This window comes from Eubalaena glacialis, chromosome 17, assembly GCF_028564815.1.
Source record: "Eubalaena glacialis isolate mEubGla1 chromosome 17, mEubGla1.1.hap2.+ XY, whole genome shotgun sequence".
Classification (NCBI taxonomy): Eukaryota; Metazoa; Chordata; class Mammalia; order Artiodactyla; family Balaenidae; genus Eubalaena; species Eubalaena glacialis.
In genome coordinates, this window is record NC_083732.1 from 30,083,492 (window position 1) to 30,104,240 (window position 20,749).

At 36.9% G+C, this 20,749-nt stretch overlaps 1 protein-coding gene across 1 annotated transcript; it reads right to left on the bottom strand.

Moving 5' to 3' along the window:
* Positions 1-8,242: 8,242 nt before the first annotated feature.
* On the bottom strand, positions 8,243-20,464 carry SLC7A13 (solute carrier family 7 member 13). Its single transcript, XM_061171724.1, is given in 6 exon segments — positions 8,243-8,515; positions 10,783-11,144; positions 15,546-15,677; positions 19,792-19,895; positions 19,897-20,353; positions 20,356-20,464. Coding segments are annotated over 6 exon segments (1,437 nt in total).
* Positions 20,465-20,749: the final 285 nt, after the last annotated feature.

Consider the following 20,749-nt stretch of genomic DNA (forward strand, 5'->3'; position numbering starts at 1 on the left):
TCTAGCAGAGAAATCTAGTAAGACAAATGGTATTTTTTTAAATTAGAGTATAGTTGCTTTACAATGCTGTGTTAGTTTCTGCTGTACAGCAAAGTGAATCAGCTACATGTATACATATATCCCCTCTTTTTGGATTTCCTTTCCATTTAGGTCACCACAGAACACTGAGTAGAGTTCCCTGTGCTATACAGTAGGTTCTCATTACTTATCTATTTTATACATAGTACTGCATATATGTCAATTCCAATCTCCCAATTCATCCCACCCCACCCTTCCCCCTTTCGTGTCCATAAGTATGTTCTCTATGTCTGTGTCTCTATTTCTGCTCTGCAAATAGGTTCACCTGTACCATTTTTCTAGAATGCACATATATGCATTAATATACGATATTTGTTTTTCTCTTTTTGACTTACTTCACTCTGTATGACAGTCTCTAGGTCCACCCATGTCTCTGCAAATGGCACAATTTCATTCCTTTTTATGGCAAAGTAACATTCCATTGTATCTATGTGCCACATCTTCTTTAGCCATTCCTCTGTTGATGGACGTTTAGGTCACTTCCATGTCTTGGCTATTGTAAACAGTACTGTAATGAACATTGGTGTGCATGTATCTTTTCAAATTATGGCTTTCTCTAGGTATATGCCCAGGAGTGGGATTGCTAGGTCATATGTTAGTTCTATTTTTAATTTTTAAAGGAAACTCCATACTATTCTCCAAAGTGGCTGTATCAATTTACATTCCCACCAACAATATAAGAGGGTTCCCTTTTCTCCACACCCTCATCAGCATTTAATGTTTGTAGATTTTTTGATGATGGCCATTCAGACCGGTGTGAAGTGAAACCTCATTGTAGTTTTGATTTGCATTTCTCTATAAATAGTGATGTTGAGCATCTTTTCTGTGCCCCTTGGCCATCTGTATGTTTTCTTTGGAGAAATGTCTATTTAGATATTCTGCCCATTTTTTGATTGGGTTGTTTGGGTTTTTTTTTTGATATTGATCTGCATGAGCTGTTTGTATATTTTGGAGATTAATTGATTGTCAGTTGCTTTGTTTGCAAATATTTTCTCCATTCTGAGGGTTGTCATTTCGTCTTGTTTATGGTTTCCTTTGCTGCACAAAAGCGTTTAAGTTTAATTAGGTCCCATTCGTTTATTTTTGTTTTTATTCTCATTACTGTAGGAGGTGGGTCAAAAAAGATCTTGCTGTGATTTATGTCAGACGTTCTGCCTATGTTTTCTTCCAAGAGTGTTATAGTGTGCAGTCTTACATTTAGGTCTTTAATATATTTTTAGTTTATTTTTGTGTATGGTGTTAGGGAGTGTTCCAATTGCATTGTTTTCAATGTAGCTGTCCAGTTTTCTCAGCACCACTTATTGAAGAGACTGTCTTTTCTCCATTGTATATTCCTGCCTCCTTTGTCATAGATTAGGTGACCATAGGTACGTGGGTTTATCTCTGGGCTTTCTGTCCTGTTCCATTGATCTATATTTCTGTTTTTGCACCAGTACCATACTGTCTTGATTACTGTAGCTTTGTAGTATAGTCTGAAGTCAGGGAGCCTGATTACTCCAGTTCCATTTTTCTTTCTCAAGATTGCTTTGGCTATTCAGGGTCTTTTGTGTTTCCATACAAAATGTAAAATTTTTTGTTCTAGTTCTGTGAAAAATGCCATTGATAATTTGATAGGGATTGCATTGAATCTGTAGATTGCTTTGGGTAGTATAGTCATCTTCACAATGTTGGTTCTTCCAATCCAAGAACATGGTATATCTCTCCATCTTTTTGTGTCATCTTTGATTTCTTTCATCAGTATCTTATAGTTTTCTGAATACAGGTTTTTTGCCTCCTTAGGTAGGTTTATTCCTAGATATTTTAATCTTTTTGTTGCAATGGTAAATGAGATTGTTTCCTTAATTTCTTTTTCAGATCTTTCGTTGTTAGTGTATAGGAATGCAAGAGATTTCTGTGCATTAATTTTGTATCCTGCAACTTTACAAAATTCACTGATTAGCACCAGTAGTTTTCTGGTGGCATCTTTAGGATTTTCTATGTATAGTATCATGTCATCTGCAAACAATGACAGTTTTACTTCTTCTTTTCCAATTTGTATTCCTTTTATTTCTTTTTCTTCTCTGATTGCTGGGGCTAGGACTTGCAAAACTATGTTGAATAATAGTGGTGAGAGTGGGCATCCTTGTCTTGTTCCTGATCTTAGAGGAAATGCTTTCAGTTTTTCACCATTGAGAATGATGTTGGCTGTGGATTTGTCATATATGGCCTTTATTATGTTGAGGTAGGTTCCCTCTATGCCCACTTTCTGGAGAGTTTTTTATCATAAATCGGTGTTGAATTTTGTTGAAAGCTTTTTCTGCATCTATTGAGATGATCATATGGTTTTTATTATTCAGTTTGTTAATGTGGTGTATCACATTGATTGATTTGCGTATATTGGAGAATCCTTGCATTCCTGGGATAAATCTCACTTGATCATGGTGTATGATCCTTTTAATATGCTGTTAGATTCTGTTTGCTAGTATTTTGTTGAGTATTTTGCATCTATTCTTATCAGGGATATTGGTCTGTAATTTTTTGCGTGTAATTTTTTATCTTTGTTTGGTTTTGGTATCAGGGTGATGGTGACCTCGTCGAATGAGCTTGGGAGTGTTCCTTCCTTCTTTGAAAGAGTTTGAGAAGGTTGGGTGTTAGCTCTTCTCTAAATGTTTCATAGAATTCTCCTGTGAAGCCATCTGGTCCTGGACTTTTGATTGTTAGAAGATTTTTAATCACAGTTTCAATTACATTACTTGTAATCAGTCTGTTCATATCTCTTATTTCTCCATGATTCAGTCTCAGAAGGTTGTGCTTGTCTAAGAATTTGTCCTTTTCTTCCAGGTTGTCCATTTTATTGGCATAGAGTTGCTTGGAGTAGTCTCTTATGAGCCTTTGTACTCCTACAGTGTCAGTTGCTACTTTTTTTTTTTTTTAACATCTTTATTGGAGTATAATTGCTTTACAATGGTGTGTTAGTTTCTGCTTTATAACAAAGTGAATCAGTTATACATATACATATGTTCCCATATCTCTTCCTTCTTGCGTCTCCCTCCCTCCCACCCTTCCTATCCCACCCCTCTAGGTGGTCACAAAGCACCGAGCTGATCTCCCTGTGCTATGCGGCTGCTTCCCACTAGCTATCTATTTTACATTTGGTAGTGTATATATGTCCATGCCACTCTCTCACCCTGTCACATCTTACCCCTCCCCCTCCCCATATCCTCAAGTCCATTCTCTAGTAGGTCTGTGTCTTTATTCCCATCTTGCCACTAGGTTCTTCATGACCTTTTTTTTTTTTTCCTTAGATTCCATATATATGTGTTAGCATACTGTATTTGTTTTTTGTTTCTAATTTTATTGATTTGAGTCTTCTCCCTTTTTTTCTTGATAAGTCTGGCTAAAAGTTTATCAATTTTGTTTATCTTCTCAAATAACCAGCTTTTAGTTTTAACGATCTTTGCTATTGTTTTCTTCATTTCTATTTCATTTATTTCTGCTCTGATTTTTATGATTTCTTTCCTTCTACTAACTTTGGGTTTTGTTTGTTCTTCTTTCTCTAGTTGCTTTAGGTGTAAGGTTAGATCGTTTATTTGAGATTTTTCTTGTGTCTTGAGGTGAGATTATATTGTTATAAATTTCCCTCTTAGAACTGCTTTTGCTGCATCCCATAGGTTTTTAGTGGTCATGTTTTCATTGTCATTTGTTTCTATGTGTTTTTTGATTTCCTCTTTGATTTGTTCAGTGTTCTCTTGCTATTTAGTAGCATATTGTTTAACCTCCATGTGTTTGTGTTTTTTACAGTTTTTTTCCTGTAATTGATTTCTAATATCATAATATTGTGGTTGGAAAAGATGCTTGATAATATTTCAGTTTTCTTAAATTTATCAAGGCTTGACTTGTGACCCAAGATGTGATCTGTCCTGGAGAATGTTCTGTGTGCACTTAAGAAGAAATTGTATTCTGCTGCTTTCATATGGAATGTCCTATAAATATTAGTTAAGTCTATCTGGTCTATTGCATCTTTTAAAGGTTGTGTTTCCTTATTAATTTTGTCTAAATGATTTCTCCATTGGTGTAAGTGGGGTGTTCAAGTCCCTCACTATTATTTGTTACTGTCAATTTTCTATTTTATGGCTATTAGCATTTGCCTTATGTATTGAGGTGCTCCTATGTTGGGTGCATAAATATTTATAATTGTTATATCTTCTTCTTGGATTGATCCTTGTTCATTATGTAGTGTCCTTCCTTGTCTCTTGTAACAGTCTTTATTTTAAAGTCTATTTTATCTGATACAAGTATTGCTACTCCAGCTTTCTTCTGATTTCCATTTGCATGGAATATCTTTTTCTATGCCCTCACTTTCAGTCTTTAGGTGTCCCTAGGTCTGAGAGTGTCTCTTGTAGACAGCATATATATGGATCTTGTTTTTGTATCCATTCAGCTAGTCTGTGTCTTTTGGTTGGAGCATTTAATCCATTTACATTTAAGGTAATTATCAATATGTATGTTCCTATTACTATTTTCTTAATTGTTTTGGTTTTGTTTGTGTAGGTCTTCTTCTTCTCTTGTGTTTCCTGCCTAGAGAAGTTCCTTTAGCATTTGTTGTAAAGCTGGTTTGGTGGTGCTGAATTATCTTAGCTTTTGCTTGTCTGTAAAGCTTTTGATTTCTCCATCGAATCTGAATGATATCCTTTCTGGGTAGAATAATTTTGGTTGTAAGTTTTTCCCTTTTATCATTTTAAATACATCCTGCCACTCCCTTGTGGCCTGCAGAGTTTCCGCTGAAAAATTAGCTGATAACCTTACAGGGATTCCCTTGTATGTTATTTGTTACTTTTCCCTTGCTGCTTTTAATATTTTTTCTTTGAATTTAATTTTTGTTAGTTTAATTAACATGCATCTCGGTGTGTTTCTCCTTGTGTTTATCCTGTATGGGACTCTCTGTGCTTCTTGCACTTGAGAGGCTATTTCCTTTCCCATGTTATGGAAGTTTTCCACTATAATCGCTTCAAATATTTTCTCAGACACTTTCTCTTTCTCTTCTTCTTCTGGGACCCCTATAATTTGAATGTTGGTGTGTTTAACATTGTCCCAGAGGTCTCTGAGACTGTCCTCATTTCTTTTCATTCTTTTTTCTTTATTCTGCTCCATGACAGTTATTTCCAGCTCTCTTATTCGTTCTTCTGCCTCAGTTATTCTGCTATTGTTTCCTTCTAGTGTATTTTTCATTTTAATTATTTTGTTGTTCATCACTTTTTGTTTATTCTTTAGTTCTTCTAGGTCCTTGTTAAACATTTCTTGTATTTTCTCAATCCGTGCCTCCATTCTATTTCCAAGATTTTGCATCACCTTTACTATCATTACTCTGAATTCTTTTTCAGGTAGATTGCTTATTTCCTCTTCATTTATTTGGTCTTATAGGTTTTTACCTTGCTCCTTCATGTTTAACGTATTTTTCTGTCATCTCATTTTTTTTGATGGGTAGGGCTGTGTTCCTGTCTTGCTGGTTGTCTGGCCTGAGGCTTCCAGCGCTGGAGTTTTTAGGCAGTTGGGTGGAGCCAGGTCTTGGTGCCAAGATGAGATGAGGAGCTCTGGGAGAGCTCACACTGATTAATATTCCCTGGGGCCTGCAGTTCTCTGTTAGCCCAGTGTCTTGGACTTAGTGTTCCCACCACAGGGGCTCAGGTCAGACCCCCAGCCTGGACACCAAGACCACAGAAGCCACATGGCAAAAAAAAAAAAAAAAAGTCAAAGCCCAAGGCAAATAATAAAGCAAAACTGAACAAACAAAAGCAAACACACAAACAAAAAAAGAAAAGAAAACAGACAAATAAAACCCAAGACAAATAACAAAAACAAATCCAAACAAACAAAAAACAATCCAACAAGCAAACAACAACAACAAAAACCCACAAGGAAATTAAAAAACCAGAAGACACCCAAACAAACGAGAGAGCCCAAAAACCAAAACCAATAATAAAAACAAAACTAACTAAACAGAAAACAAAAAATAAAACAAAACCAAAAGGACAAGCTAAAAGAAAAGCTAAGAGAACAAAAGACAAACACACGAAAATGACAAAAACAGAATTAAAAAAATAAAAGAAATTTTAAAAAAGACAAAAACAAAATAAAAACACAATGAAACAAAACAACACAAAAATATCAAAAGAACAAACCAATAGAAAACAAAAACACAAACAAAAACAAAAAACAGATAACAAACAAAAAAGAGCAGAATGATAACACAGAATAAAAAATAAAATAAAATTAGAAGAATAAAAAATATGTTAGAAAAAATGAAAACAAAACACAACATCAATCAATCAATAAATAATAAATTTAAAAATTTTTTAAATAAAAGTAAGGATTCCATGGTGCCTCTGCTATCAGTGTCCTTGTCCCCATGGTGAGCTCCGTGCAACCCCCACTTCCTCAGGAGTCCCTCCAAGACCTTTAGGTAGGTCTCTGAACCCATTGTGTCAGCCCCACCTTTGCATGTGTTCTTTTCACCAGCGTCTGCTCCTGAAGCTGGCCCAGAGCACATGTGCCCACACAGGCCAACTGGGGCACAGGCTTCCTGCCTGTACCCGTGTAGCCAGAGGAGGCTTTGGCAGGGGTTGGACACAGGCCTGGGGCCCCTGCAGCCCTTGGAGGCTTTGAGGGGTGCAGTGCTCAGGCCCAGGACACACACGGCCAGAGGAATCTTTGTTGGGGTGGTGTGTGGGCTGCCAGGACCCGCCTGGTCCGTGGAGGCTTTGGGGGGGTCAGTGCTCAGGCCCACTGGGACCCGTGCGGCCAGAGGAGGCCTTGGCGGGGCAGGGCTCAGACCCGGGACCCTAGCAGACTCACTGGGGCCCGAGCGGGTGGAAGAGACCCTGACTTGAGGGGTGGGCAAGCCCACTCAGGTGTGCCCACTGTCCAAGGAGGCCAGGCCAGCAGGTGGGGAAGGGCACTGCAATGGCGGCCCTGCCCTTTGCTCATCACTTAACAATGGTGCCCCACTTCCCTGGTGGCCCAGTCATCCTCCGCCAACCTTCCCAGCTGTGGAGCCCTTCCCTCTTGCTGCCCCAGGCTGCCTCCCCACAGCCAACAGCCATCCCCTCCCCAGGTCCACCCTCCAAACCTCACTCTCCGGCACCCAGCCCTCCTCTCCACCAGGAGACACACAACTCAGGCTGAGGTGCACAGTGCTGTGACACAGACCATACACATAGGTCCCACTGTGTCCCGCCCTCCACAGACCAGCTGCCACATTCCCCTCTGATCCCCCAATCCCCTGAAGGTCCCTCTCTGTCCCCACTGATCCCCTCACCATGTGGGGCCCTCTGAGTGTGGGAATCTCTTTTCTTCCCTAGCCCCCCTTCAGGGGCGCCAGTCCTGTCCCGCCTCCACTTTTCTTCCCTGCCTCCTTCCCTCTCACGCCATACCCAGGTGCACAGAGATTCCTCCAGTCCCCATGGGTGTCTGAGGTCCCCCACTAGCGCTCAGTAGGTGCTCTGCAAGAATTGCTCCGATGCATCCTTGTGTACTTGTGAGGAGACGTGAACTCCACATCCTCTTACTCTGCCATCTTGACTCCGCCCCCTCTCCAAATGGGTTTGTTTTTTTAATTCAAATCAGCACCAAAAGAAGGCAGGAAAGTTGAAGAGAATGCTTTTTAATTTTATTTTGTTTTATTTATTTATTTATTTATTTATTTATTTATTTATTTATTTTATTTTATTGTTATTTTTATTTTTATTTTTTTATTTTTGGCCACACAGCGCCGCTTGTGGGATCTCAGTTCCCTGACCAGGGATTGAACCCGGGCCACAGCAGTGAACACACTGAATTCTAACCACTAGACCACCAGGGAACTTCCATGCTTTTTTATTTTTAATTGTTAACTTTTATTACAAGACAACCACAACTTCAGTAAAGAAGGGTTGGGGTGCAGAAAAAATGGAAGAGTGGGAGAGACATCATCAATATATCAATGCAAACCAAGATTTAATCTTTTTGCAAAACAACAGAGCTTTCATTACACATAACAATTTCTGTGTGATTTTTAAAGATAGGTACTGTCTTGCATACTTCTGTATATATTATCTCATTTGAGAAAGAAAGTTACCATAGGTACTTTATCACTAATGTTCCATTATGTGCTTAATCTTTATTTGGAACTTGGTGTGTTTTTAGAAGGCTATTTTTTTTTCACAGTTCCTACTTCTACTTCTGACATCTGTTCATCAGACACTTCAGGGATGCAAATATTAAACAGCAATTGTAAATAACACGTCATCTTCTCAAACCAAAGCAACCTCAATTTAAAATATATTAAAGGTATATAAAACAGAAGTCCACTGAGAATAAAGAGACACACATAGATATAATACATATGTGGAGACTTCACCAAAGGTATCAAAACCAAGCACAGGCTGATGGCTATTGTTACCAATAGAAATGGCAAAAACACCTGAAAAGAGCAAATTTTTTAAAAAATTAGATATGAAAACCCATCTAAGGTACTTACATATTTACATAAACAAAAAATAAGATATAAGCTACTGATAGAAAATGGGCTAAATTATCCATGAGTTTAGATAAACCTGGTTTACTATTTAAGATGTTGAAAATTCTCATTGTTAGGGTGTTGGCTGTAGGGAATGAACATCTAGCATTTGACTGTTTGTGAGTGAAAATAATCATGACCATTTGCTGGTAGGATAAACATCTCCTGGTCTAGAAGGCATGAGTTCTTTAAGAGGGAGTTCCTAAGACCCAAAGGAAGTCAAAACAATTTTCCCAGAAAAATATCTCAAGGCAGTAAGAAATTCATGTCAATAACACAGAGTATCCTCAGACCCTCTGTTACTCAAGTAGATATTGACAGGTAAATATTATGGCTTTGTAGGCTCAGTATATTAAAAACAAAACAAATCAAAATAAAAACTTTGGCCAAAACAATTCTCCTTATTTTTTGTGGATTTTTTTGGTTTCTGTTTTTGCCAAAAACATTGAATCCCTATCCTTGGCACTTGCTTTGTGTTAGGATTGCAAGTGTCTTGCACCAAACATTACCCTACCTAGGGAGAAAATTCAGTAGGCAGTCATTTTTGCAATGTATTTAAGAGATAGATATGAATCTATACCTCCAAAGTATAACACAGCTAGTCACAATTTATTAAACCCTTTAATTAGAGGGTCACTCATTTGGGGTTTAAATCATTAAGAAACTTCTTTTAATGGGTAAAATACCCCTGAGAAAGATAACCTATCATCTCAGAGCTTACTCTCAGTTATCCAAAAACTGAGAGAGGAGAGAAGAGCATTCATGTGGGCATTAGAGACAAATTTCAACCACTTACGCTATGGTTACCCTTGCCTTCCTTTTTGATGCAAATGAATATCAAATAATAATATAAATAATAATAACTATCAATGTGGCTCTGTATTGTTTGCATGCCTTAGTTCATTTAATACAGCCCACATTCTTAGGAGGTAAGCATTATTTATTCCCATTTGAGGTCTGAAGACACTGAGGATCAGTGGTTAAAAAACAAGAAGATTCCCCTTCCCTACTAACTCTCTGAGCATACTCTGGAGGCCACCACATAGCAATGATCATACTATGGTTTTGGTTCATCTGACTATCTAGATAGATTACAGTCTGCCTGAATGCAGAAGCCAAGTCTTATTCCTTTCTGCACCCAGAATACCTAGCAAGGTACTCAAATCATAGTGGTGATACTCAAAATCATATATATATAGTGGTACTCAAATCATATATTATAATTGATATAATTAGGGGATGGCTGGATGGAAGTAGAAGGAACTGAAAAGAAAAGATGGTTGTAAGTCAACCAAAGCTGATGATTAGAACGTTGCTTCCTCCCAGAATTCTTTCTTATATTTTGTACTTAGTGAGAGACAAACATCCCAAAGAGACTGCCTAGACTTGAATCTTGGCTCCACTCCATGCTGTGTGACCTTGGGCAAGTGACAACTTTTACAGACCTATTTCCTTATCTGTAAAATGGGGATAACACTAGTATCCGTCTTCTGTATTACTGAGAGAAATAATTTTGATAATCCAAGCAAAGCTTTTAACATGATGCTGAGCCAAGCAAGACTGTTTTACTATTCTGATAATCAAAGCATCAGGCCACCTTTCTCCAATAGTTTCCTTATGCTGTCCAGTTTTTTCTTCTTTCCTTTTCTATGATTAAAGAGCACTCCTGTGAAACTCTTCTTCATCCAAACTGAAAGTAAGTTTAAATGTAAGTAGAATTGAAAGGATGGAATTTGTTGGTGACCAAGTTAAGCTGACGTTTCAGGACAGGAGATGTTATAACTTGTGACCCCACAGCAGCACTTGCCTCTTCTTATTTCCCACCTGCTAAATCTGACCTTGACTGTGGAAGATACTGGTATGCAGTGGTAGCTAGCTACAGAACTAAACAAAGTAATCTCTGCTGAAAAGACTCATAATGATTTGTCTGACAGTCCAGAGGACTATCCTTCTCTCTAATAAACCGAACAGAACCTGAGAGATTTTATATTGAGTAAAATCTACTCAATAAAAATAAAAATTAAAACTAAGACCAAATTATCTGTACATGCTTCACAATTTGTTAGTAATAAAAAGATCTACTTGTAGACATTCTGAATATAGTCTTCCAATACATTTACACCCAGTATCTTTGATTTCACACAGAAGAAAATTAGAAAACTCACTTTTACCTTATAAGGTCGAGGTAGATTGGGCTTTTGGTATCTCAGTTTTAGTATTCCTGTCATTGATAAAGCAAACCAAATAGAAACTACAGCATAAAGATAGTTTATCAAATCAATTAGATTTGTCAAGTCAACCGCAATGGACACCATAATGACAAGTAGTAGCACAGACATAAATGGAGAGGAGTAAATATTAAGCATGTTAAATAACAAAGGCAGCTGGCCCTCTTGGCCTGCAATGTATATTACTCTTGATGATTCAAATAGATTAATCAGAAGGTTGCTAAATAATGAGGCAGAAATACCAAAAGGAATAACCCGTGTTAATGAGGGGATAACTCTATCAGTCCATGTGATAGCCACAGCATCTGCAGAAAAACCAGAACACACAAAAGAAAATGTATTTAAAAAGAGAATGATAAAACTTTAAAAATTATTTTTAAATAAAAGCAGGACATTTAAAAAGTCATTAAAAATTTGAATTTCATTTAATTTCACACTTTATTTCCTTATGCATGTGTTCATTTTAGCTCTGTCAAACCAGTTATTATTTTATGTGTTTTCCCCAATAGACAAGGAATTTCACTTCTTGAGGGCAAAGATCATTTCCTTTCTATAAAACTAGTACTTCATTCAGTGACAGACATAGAGTAAATTTTCAATGATACTTGTGAAATAAATTGATTTTGTTGAATGGATGATTGAGTGAGTGCTTAAACTAAAACTAGTTTACAGAGTGCTGATAATTAGTCAGAGTGAAAAAAAGCACGGTGCAATGCTGCTGACACAGGAATGACACTCACAAAGTTCCCATATCATGGTGCAATTTGAAATACTTAACAGAAATAAAAATAAACCATGTAGACAGGGAAAATAAATTACACACAGATTAAAATACTTATGACATTTGGGCACTAGCCTAAACTATAGAGCAGGGGCTCTCAGGGGAGGTGGTTTTGCTCCTCAGGAGTCATTTGACAAAGTCTGGAGACATTTTTGGTTGTCACAACTGAGGAGGTAGGAGGTTACTGCTGGCATCTAGTGGGTAGAGGCCAAGGATGCTGTTAAATATCCTACAATGCATGGGACAAAACAACAAAAAATGATATGGTCCAAAATGTCTAGTGCTAAGATTGAGAAACCTTGGTATTGACCAATCTTTAGAGAATATTGTGATTTTTTTACTTAAAGGTGAAGAGATCTTATGAATGCTAATTCAGTATAAGTCAGTAGATATAAAAGGCATCAGTGAAGAAAATTATCCACTATCTATGAGAATCTATCTGAATCCAATTCATATTATGTAGGATATATAAGCTAGGATAGATCATTCAGACTCAGAAAAAAAATTCTCAGTTTTTCAGTGGAAAGAGTGCAACACGATCTTGTGTCCCTGGGGGTAAGGGTCCTCCAGGGTTATGGCAAAGTTGTTTTCCAGGGGAGTCTCCAGCACGTCAACATACTGGCTTAGAACAAATAGTAAAATTTTTTCAATCTGATGAAATTGAAATATCATCAGTGGCTCCTGTTCTTTAAAGTCTATTTTTTAAAGCCCTTTCAAATAGCCTCAAGTTCTCTTTTCACTATTCTCTTTAATGTTATTCTATAATATTGGGTCTTGTTTTAAAATGTCTCCTGCCTCACTTAATATTCATTTTAAATAAGGTATTGTTGGTTATTCCTCCTGAACAGTCATACCTCCACACATTTTCCATTTTCAGACACATTTCAGAAATACTTCTTTCCAGTAGTGAAGCCCTTGTTCTCCTTTGATTGCCCATCCTTTACAAACCTGGTTGGTTATAATTAGGGGAGGTTCTAGTTCAGCTCTGCTGCATAATCTTTATCTCTATCTTACAACTGATTTTTTTTTTCTTTTTCATTCCTTTCCTTATGTCATTTATTTTCTTTAAAAAATTATATTATATATGCTTTTGATAAAAAGTAAAATAAATAGCTCCGAAACACATAAAATAAAAAGTGTCCCTTTCTTTGCCAATCCTTCATTCACACACCCCAGAAGTAACTACTGTTAACATCTTTTGATATTCTTTCATAAATTTTCTATGCATATATAAGCATCTGTGAGAGGTATGTATATGTGTACATATATGTATTTGTGTGTGTGTGTATGTGTGTGCGCCTGCACGGTTAATCTTGCTTTTTTCACCTTCCAATATATCTTGATCATATTAGTACATATACATCCATCTAATTATCTTTAAAATTTTTCAGTATTCCATTATATAACTGCAACTTTTTACTATTTCTATATTGGTGGATTTTTAGGTTGTTTTCAATTTTTTACTATTTAAAAATGTTCTTTAATGAACACACTTGTGCCCTCAGGTGTTGGTGCACTTCTCTGAGAGTAAATTCTTAGAAGTGGGATTTGTGAGTCAAAAGGTATATACTTTTTAAAATAAGCTAGGTATTACAAAATTACCCTCCAAAAATGATTGTACCAACTTACTAGTAAGTGATTCTAACATTTTCAGTTTCCTCTCAAAGTACTTAATCACTCCTGGTTGACCAGCTATCTGCAGGCTGCTTCTGGTCAAAGAAACCTTCTTAGCCTCTGCTCCCAGACAATATACTTACTCTTTTGGATTATCTTTTCCTATGCCAATAGTCTCTAGTTTCAAATACAACACGGAACCCTCAAGAACACCAAGTGGGAGCACCCCTGTCAACGGTGTGTTAGCAGGGCTTTCAGGAACTTTGAAATCTTCAGGCTGAAAAAGCCAGGAACCTGTGCTCCTCACTATGACATTTCCACAAACCTCATTCTAGAGGGACAGGCTTCCCCCACTGTGCTGTAGAACTTACTCTATTTTTTCTTCTAAGAAAAACACACACATCCTAGATGCTCTATACCCCTTTGTAGCTTTTCATGTCTTTTAAATATACCCATTTGTTTGAAAACATTCACTCCTTAATCCTTAAAATTCCTTAATTTAGGAATCTATTTCTTTTGTTTAAAATTTTTTCTCCTACTATATAAATTTTGCCATTCATTAAAGAAAATTTGGAAAATTTAGTAAAGAATAAACAAAAATCACCCTCAATATCATTCCAACAGGTCATTATTAATTAGTTATTGGTACTTTCTATTTTATGTTGTAATATAGATCCTGCCTTTGCTCTCATTATTACATTATAAACAGTCTTTTTACTTTAAGTATTCTTCAAAAATATGATCTTTGAAAAATCTCAGGATGGTCTATTATATAAATTTCTATAAATTATTTATTTATTTTAAATTTATTGGGTATTTTGGTGGTCCTTAATTTTTTGCTCTCATAGGTAATGCTACGATGATTGTCCCTGTACATACATTTTTCATGTATAGCTCTGATTATTTCCCTAATGTAAGTTCATAATACAATAAAAGGTAGATATTTGAAATCAAAAATATTATTTCAGAATTTAAACAAGATCTAAAGGTGATATGTCTAAAAGAGTTGTATCAGTTATAGTCAAAACACTTCATGTGTCTTCCATACATGTCAAAACTACTATACCACCCACAAAAATGCTGCAACTATTATGACACACCAGAAGAGATATTCATCATTTTTAACAACGAGTATGGCCAGAGCACTGGTCAAAACAGATGCCAGCTTCAGTGAGCCATTATGGCTGAGCCAGCTGACCAACAACCCTGACCACACCTGTACCTAGCTTCATAAATTTATTTTCTACATAATCAAAGTAGTTAATAAATCATTACTTGTTTTTGTCCAATTTAGCAATTGGTTTGTTCCCACAAATACTCAGAATCTTGACTATCTCTAGTGTACAGCTCCCTAACAGAGCTAGACCACTATGAATCAACACTGATACCATGCATATGGCAGCTTCCTACATGGCAGTAACACAAGAATTGAGGCAAAGTGTGTTAGGACTTTTATATTAAACCTCCCTTAGATTTATTTCCAGTGCCCCAAAGATTTACCAAAACAGTAATAGATACACAAAAGACATTAGTCCCAAAAGTACTGGCTGATAACTCAACGTTTAATGCTGGTTTGAGTAAATTGCTGGTCTTTCATATTTCCTCTTCCTCGTTTCTTTCCAAATTTCCTTTTATTCCTTGAATCTGTTACTCAGATATATATGTTTATTTCCTTAAGATTTTCCTATTCTTTCATTTTTTATTCTACAACTAGGGCCCTAAAATAGTTATCTTTTAGTCAAATTTCCAATATGTTCAGGGCCCTTTGCCACCATAAATTTTAGAGTTATTTATGGTAAATAACAACATTATATTACATATTAATCATATTAGCTATGTATATCACTTGACCATTAGCATCTATTCTTTTAACTGCTAATGTCCTACATTTCAAGTTTATCATTCTTTATGTCACCTAGAAGAACATTTGGAAAATTCATGTTGTGAAACTTTTAGTAGATATAATATATGTATTATATATATTATAAACACTGATTACACAGTGTCACTCTGGTGAGAAGAGATCATGAAAGGAATACTAACATTTTGAACCCAGTCTGCACCATACGCCATCATTATATATACTTTTCCATATTATCAGAAAACACATTACCATGCTCAAATGTGAAACTCATTTCTAAGCCAAATCATGCTCTTTGGCCCCTCTGTTATTTTCGAAAATTACAAATTGACTCTATAAAATAATGAAAAGCAAACAGCAGTCTCAACTGGTAAAATGATACTTACATATGCTAAAAGGACCAGAACTGTCCTTATTATTATTTATTGTCTTAGTTGTTTACGTACAAACCTGAAGAGAGAATTTCCTTGGGTGTCAGAACAGTCAGGTAGGAAATGTTAACCAGAAAATAAACAATAGTCACCAGAGGGAATGCAGTAAATATGCATTTTAGAACTGTCTTCCTGGGTTTCTTCGGCTCCCCTATAACACACAAAAGAGCAAAATCACAACTGGTAAAACTTATGCCTTAAATTAATCTTTAAAATTGCTCCATGTATCAGGTGTTGGGCTGGACTCTTCCTATCCGCCCCAGCCACCACCACCACCACATGCGCACGCACGCACACAGTAGGAACGGCTACACACACCCCTCCCTTCAGAGCTTGGTGCTAAATGAAAAAAAAGGGGGTTAATGTCTTCATTTCCCCCATAGATGGTAAAATTTCTGAAGAAATGCACAAGAATGAAAATGAAAGCTTAGCCCATAAGACCCTGTAGGTTCGGAGTCTACCTGTGTCTTCAGTCTCCTTTGTTAGGTACTAGGTACTGAGTTTGAGTAGTGGGAATACAGTGGTGAGCAAAAACAAACATGAAGCTCAACATTAAGAAAAGGACCTATGATTAATTCAATAATCACGTAAAGAAAAGTTAAAATAGTGACTGTGGTAAGAGTCCATGTGAAAACGGAGAAAGGGCTGTGAGAATACAGTATATGAAAAGTTGATGATCCCCTTTGCTATCCGTGTTACAGGCACACTGGTCTTCTTTCAGTTTCTCAAAAGTGTCGTGCTCCTTGTTGCCCTCAGTCCATTCTCTCACATGGAATGTTCTTTCCTTTTCTAGTTGCCTAGTTGACACTTACCCTTACTTCAGCAATCATAACTTCTTCTGGGAAAATAGGAGCTAAAAATCTCCTAGGCTAACAAAATTGTCCTATTATACATTCTCATAGCATTTGTGAAAAGAGTAAAAGAGTCCTTCATAAATACTCTCTCCCTGTAGTCTCTTTACCTTCCCTTTATGCCAATATTAAGTGCAGAAAAGACGTTGTGATTTAGCATCATATATAATGATTTTCCAGGATAGTCTTATTCTCAAATATTGTCCCATTTGTGACACCATTTTCCCCAGTCTCAGTTCTCTGAGAATTATCCCTGACATAAAGAATTGAACAAAAAAAAAAAAAAAAAAAAAAAAAAAAAGAATTGAACATTATAGCTATGTGTACACAGTGTGACTCTGTGCCTTGGTAATAGGTAATAGGACCAAGCACAGACCTCTGACTCACTGGAAGCCAATCATTGCCAGTACACGAGAAGATTTCTTGCAAGAATTTGAACCATATGTCAACAAAACTGAGAGAATCAGGAAAAAAGCACGTAATGGCAACACAAAAATCCAGCTAATAACTCTAGTTTTTAAGTTCTAGAGCTTCCCTAATTCCTGTTGTTCCTGAAGACTGGTTGCTCAGGTCTTCCTTGAAATACATTATCCTTCCAGCAAGTTCCCCTTTGCTTGTTTAAGCTAATGTGTGTGGGTTTTTGTTACTTAAAGCTAAATCCCTCTGACTAATAAATATTTGTCCTTCGACAAATTTCAGATTCCTTCCATCTGCATCTGCCCAAAGGTTGAATGTAATGCCCATGGCATACACAAATATGAGCTGATTAAGTACTTGACGAGTAAAGAATTAGAAAGCTCTCATTTAAATGCTGCCTGAACCACTTAACTATTTATAGACTTCTGGACAATTTATTGACTGTCAAGGTTTCAATTTCCTTACCTGTATATTGGGGAAATGGAAAATACAGAGACAATAAAATTCCAATCAAATGCCTAGCACTTAATAAATTATTAATGACTATGGTTATTAGTTAGAGCTTTTGGGCAAGCAAAAGGGCTACTTTTAGGATTACCTGTACTTTCTTCTGGGCCTTTTGCTCTTTCTCATTATGTATTAGATTGTTACAGAGGGGATAGGCATATAATACAATATAATATACAATATAATAGCTAGACAGGTAGTGAATATCCTTGGTTTTGAACTTAAAAGATGGCTGTTCCTATGGTAGGCAAAGTCAGCTGCCTACAAATTACTATTTTACTGGTAAAAGTGTTACTTAGAAGTTAGTTATACTTAAAATTTATTAAGTAAATTAGCAATCCCAGCATACACTGAAATTCCTTCAGCTTTTGTTTACTGCTAGCTGGTTTTCAAGAATTCTGTAATAATTGATAGGTTAGCAAATTTTGTTAATCTGTTTTCAGCAAAGTCATCTAACAATGAAACATCTTTGGCAATGGAACAAGATGAAATTGGTACAGATAGACGCCAAAGATATCTCTTCTATCCTTAAAAGAGAGAGAGACAAAATGAGAGAGAGAAAAAAGAAAAATTTTCTCATTATGCTAGCCTCTCAAATTGCAGTGACCCATTTACTCATAAAAGACTAATCTCTTATAGCTTTCTTTTCTCAATACTTCACTTTTTTTTTTTATTTATTTATTTATTTTGGGGTGTGTTGGGTCTTTGTTTCTGTGCGAGGGCTTTCTCTAGTTGCGGCGAGCGGGGGCCACTCTTCATCGCGGTGCGCGGGCCTCTCACTGTCGCGGCCTCTCTTATTGCGGAGCACAGGCTCCAGACGCGCAGGCTCAGTATTTGTGGCTCACGGGCCTAGTTGCTCCGCGGCATGTGGGATCTTCCCAGACCAGGGCTTGAACCCGTGTCCCCTGCATTGGCAGGCAGACTCTCAACCACTGTGCCACCAGGGAAGCCCTCAATACTTCACTTTTAAATTCAAAGCCAAATTTCCTCTCATGCTCAAAATTCACCAATGACCTCTTAAAATTTTTTCTGATCAGTTCTCACACTCCTCAATTTCTGAAGCACTTCACCATGTTGATTTCACCCCATTTTGGAAACATGGTGATTTTCTTTCATAATTCTCTAAACTTCCTCTGGCTTCTTCAGCAGATCCTCTTTCTCCACCTACTGCCTAAAAGTTGGCATTCTCCAGTCATCTGTCTCCAATACTATGCCATCTTGTTCTACCTCTCTCTAGGTGCTTGGCTTAGCAATCGTATCTATTATCAAGCCCATCAGGTGGAAAGCATTTTTGCAGTCACCCAAGATTGTGTGCCATGTCTTATACACACCTGCACACTTCTAGTCTCCACAGCTTCACTCAGATTTTTCTACTGCTAGAATTTTTTGGATTCAGTGAAAATTGCTATCTTTTCCACTTGATGACACAGCAAAAGGTGATTTTACCTTCCACTGAATTTCCATAGTAATTATATTTTTCCCTTGTAGCCACTTATTAAATACTATTGTGCCATTATTTGCTCATAAGGCACAGAATTATAGTGATTTTAAGCGATAATGCCCATTTTTCAAATGAAGGAGGAAAAAAAAGTAAGTCCAGAGAGTTAAAGATACTTGCCAAGCTAGTAAGTGGCAGAATTCAGGCCAAAATCTAGGTATTGCCACTTCTACTAGACTATAAGCCTCTTTGGGGTAAAGAATACATCTTACTCATCTTCAGGCCCTAATATAGGGCTTTAAAAATAGTCAGTGTTTAAAAAAATATCTGCTGATCGAGTGATTTAATGAATGATGGACACATCAGTCACTACAGGGGGTACTAAGATTAAAGGAAAAATTTGTTCAATAGTAGATCGTCTGCTTCATATTTAAATGTCAAAGAAAAAAACTGACAAAATGGTTGACTTTGAGAAACATGAAATGAGTGTGCAAGTTTCCTGAGGAGGTGAGAGGGAAAGGATACAGGTAGAGTACAAGGGAAGAGACTGACTTTTTGAAAGTGGAGAGAAAACTTTTGTCCTGACGTTGAAGGGAAGAGCATTAAGTCCAGCCTTAGAGCAATCAAGGATATCTATGATTCTATTCTTTTTAAAAATACTTAAGAGCCTGAGTGTGTCGCACCCACCCATAACACAAACGTAGTCTGCATTGGATTATTCTTGGATTCACAGTTTCATGGAAGGGGAGTATTTCCACAACCCCAGAACTAGTTTGACATGGAGGTCCCATATCTGTGGTCTCAGAATAGAAAGCTGAAAAAGAGAAGTTATTCAAGAAAATAAATACTTTGGAATAACTGTGGAAAAAATTAAAGAGTAGGTGATAAGTGCAGAGCTGGCATATCCTGATCTGATTTAGAAAATAATAAGGAAGAAAAAATAGATTGAGTCATTTATTTTAAATGAAACACAAAATATAATAAAAGATGTGCATTTCACATGGCATGCAATAAGTCATGGCTTGAGTTTTTTTCCTCAAGGTATTGGTTACCTGCTATATACATAGAGCATCCTCTACCTGAATATGAAAAATATCCTTGGAAGACAGCTTCTATAAACTGGGAGGCTTCTGGAAACTCAGCACCGAAGGAGTTCTAGATTCTGCTTCCTCCCTCTCACCAGCAACACTACTCCACTTAGGGAAATAAGGCCGAGTATGGCCATTTTCAGCACGGTGCTGGATATCTGAAGCCAAGTCACCTCTTTCACACCACGAAAATTCAGAATTCCCACAATCCACAATATGGCCAGTGCCAGATATTTCTTTGGCAGCTTTTGAACAGAGCAGCTGGGATAAAAAGGCTGGATGCTGTACCCAGCGAGGAGCAGAGCTTGACTGGCAGCTAGCCCTGGCCCCAGAAACAAGGTTATCCAGAGGTTCAGGAAAGAGATCAAGTTGCCAAAACATCTCTTGAGACAATAGTAGTGAGCTCCACAGCATGAGAAGGTTATACCTATCTCTGCGGAGCAGAGAGAGGTCATAATGGGCAATAAGGCACAACCAGCTCAGATGCACAGGGAGAGCCCCACGTTCATGCAAGAGTACTTCAATACCCCTTTGGAGCCACAAAAATGCCTGCTCCAATTATATTAGCAATTAAAAAACTTGTGCCCCAGGAATATCCAAATATGCTCTTGAGCTGTATCTTCCTCTCTGCATCCATTGTAATTGAAGAATTTTTAAATTTTATTTATATAAATGATAATTTCTGAATTTTCTTGCCTATGTTGCTGGAAAGGATGTTCATGGATTCTCTGAAATAAAAGAGTGCTGACCTTTTTTTCCACCATTGTTAAATATAGCCTATGTTCAATCATTAACAAAATATATGTGATGCATCCAAGTAAAATAATGTAAGCTTACTTGGAAGGGTTTAAGTTTGACTTGTTTTTTTAATTATTATCAAAATAATACATTCAGATGGAAAAAAAGGATTTCAATAAGACAG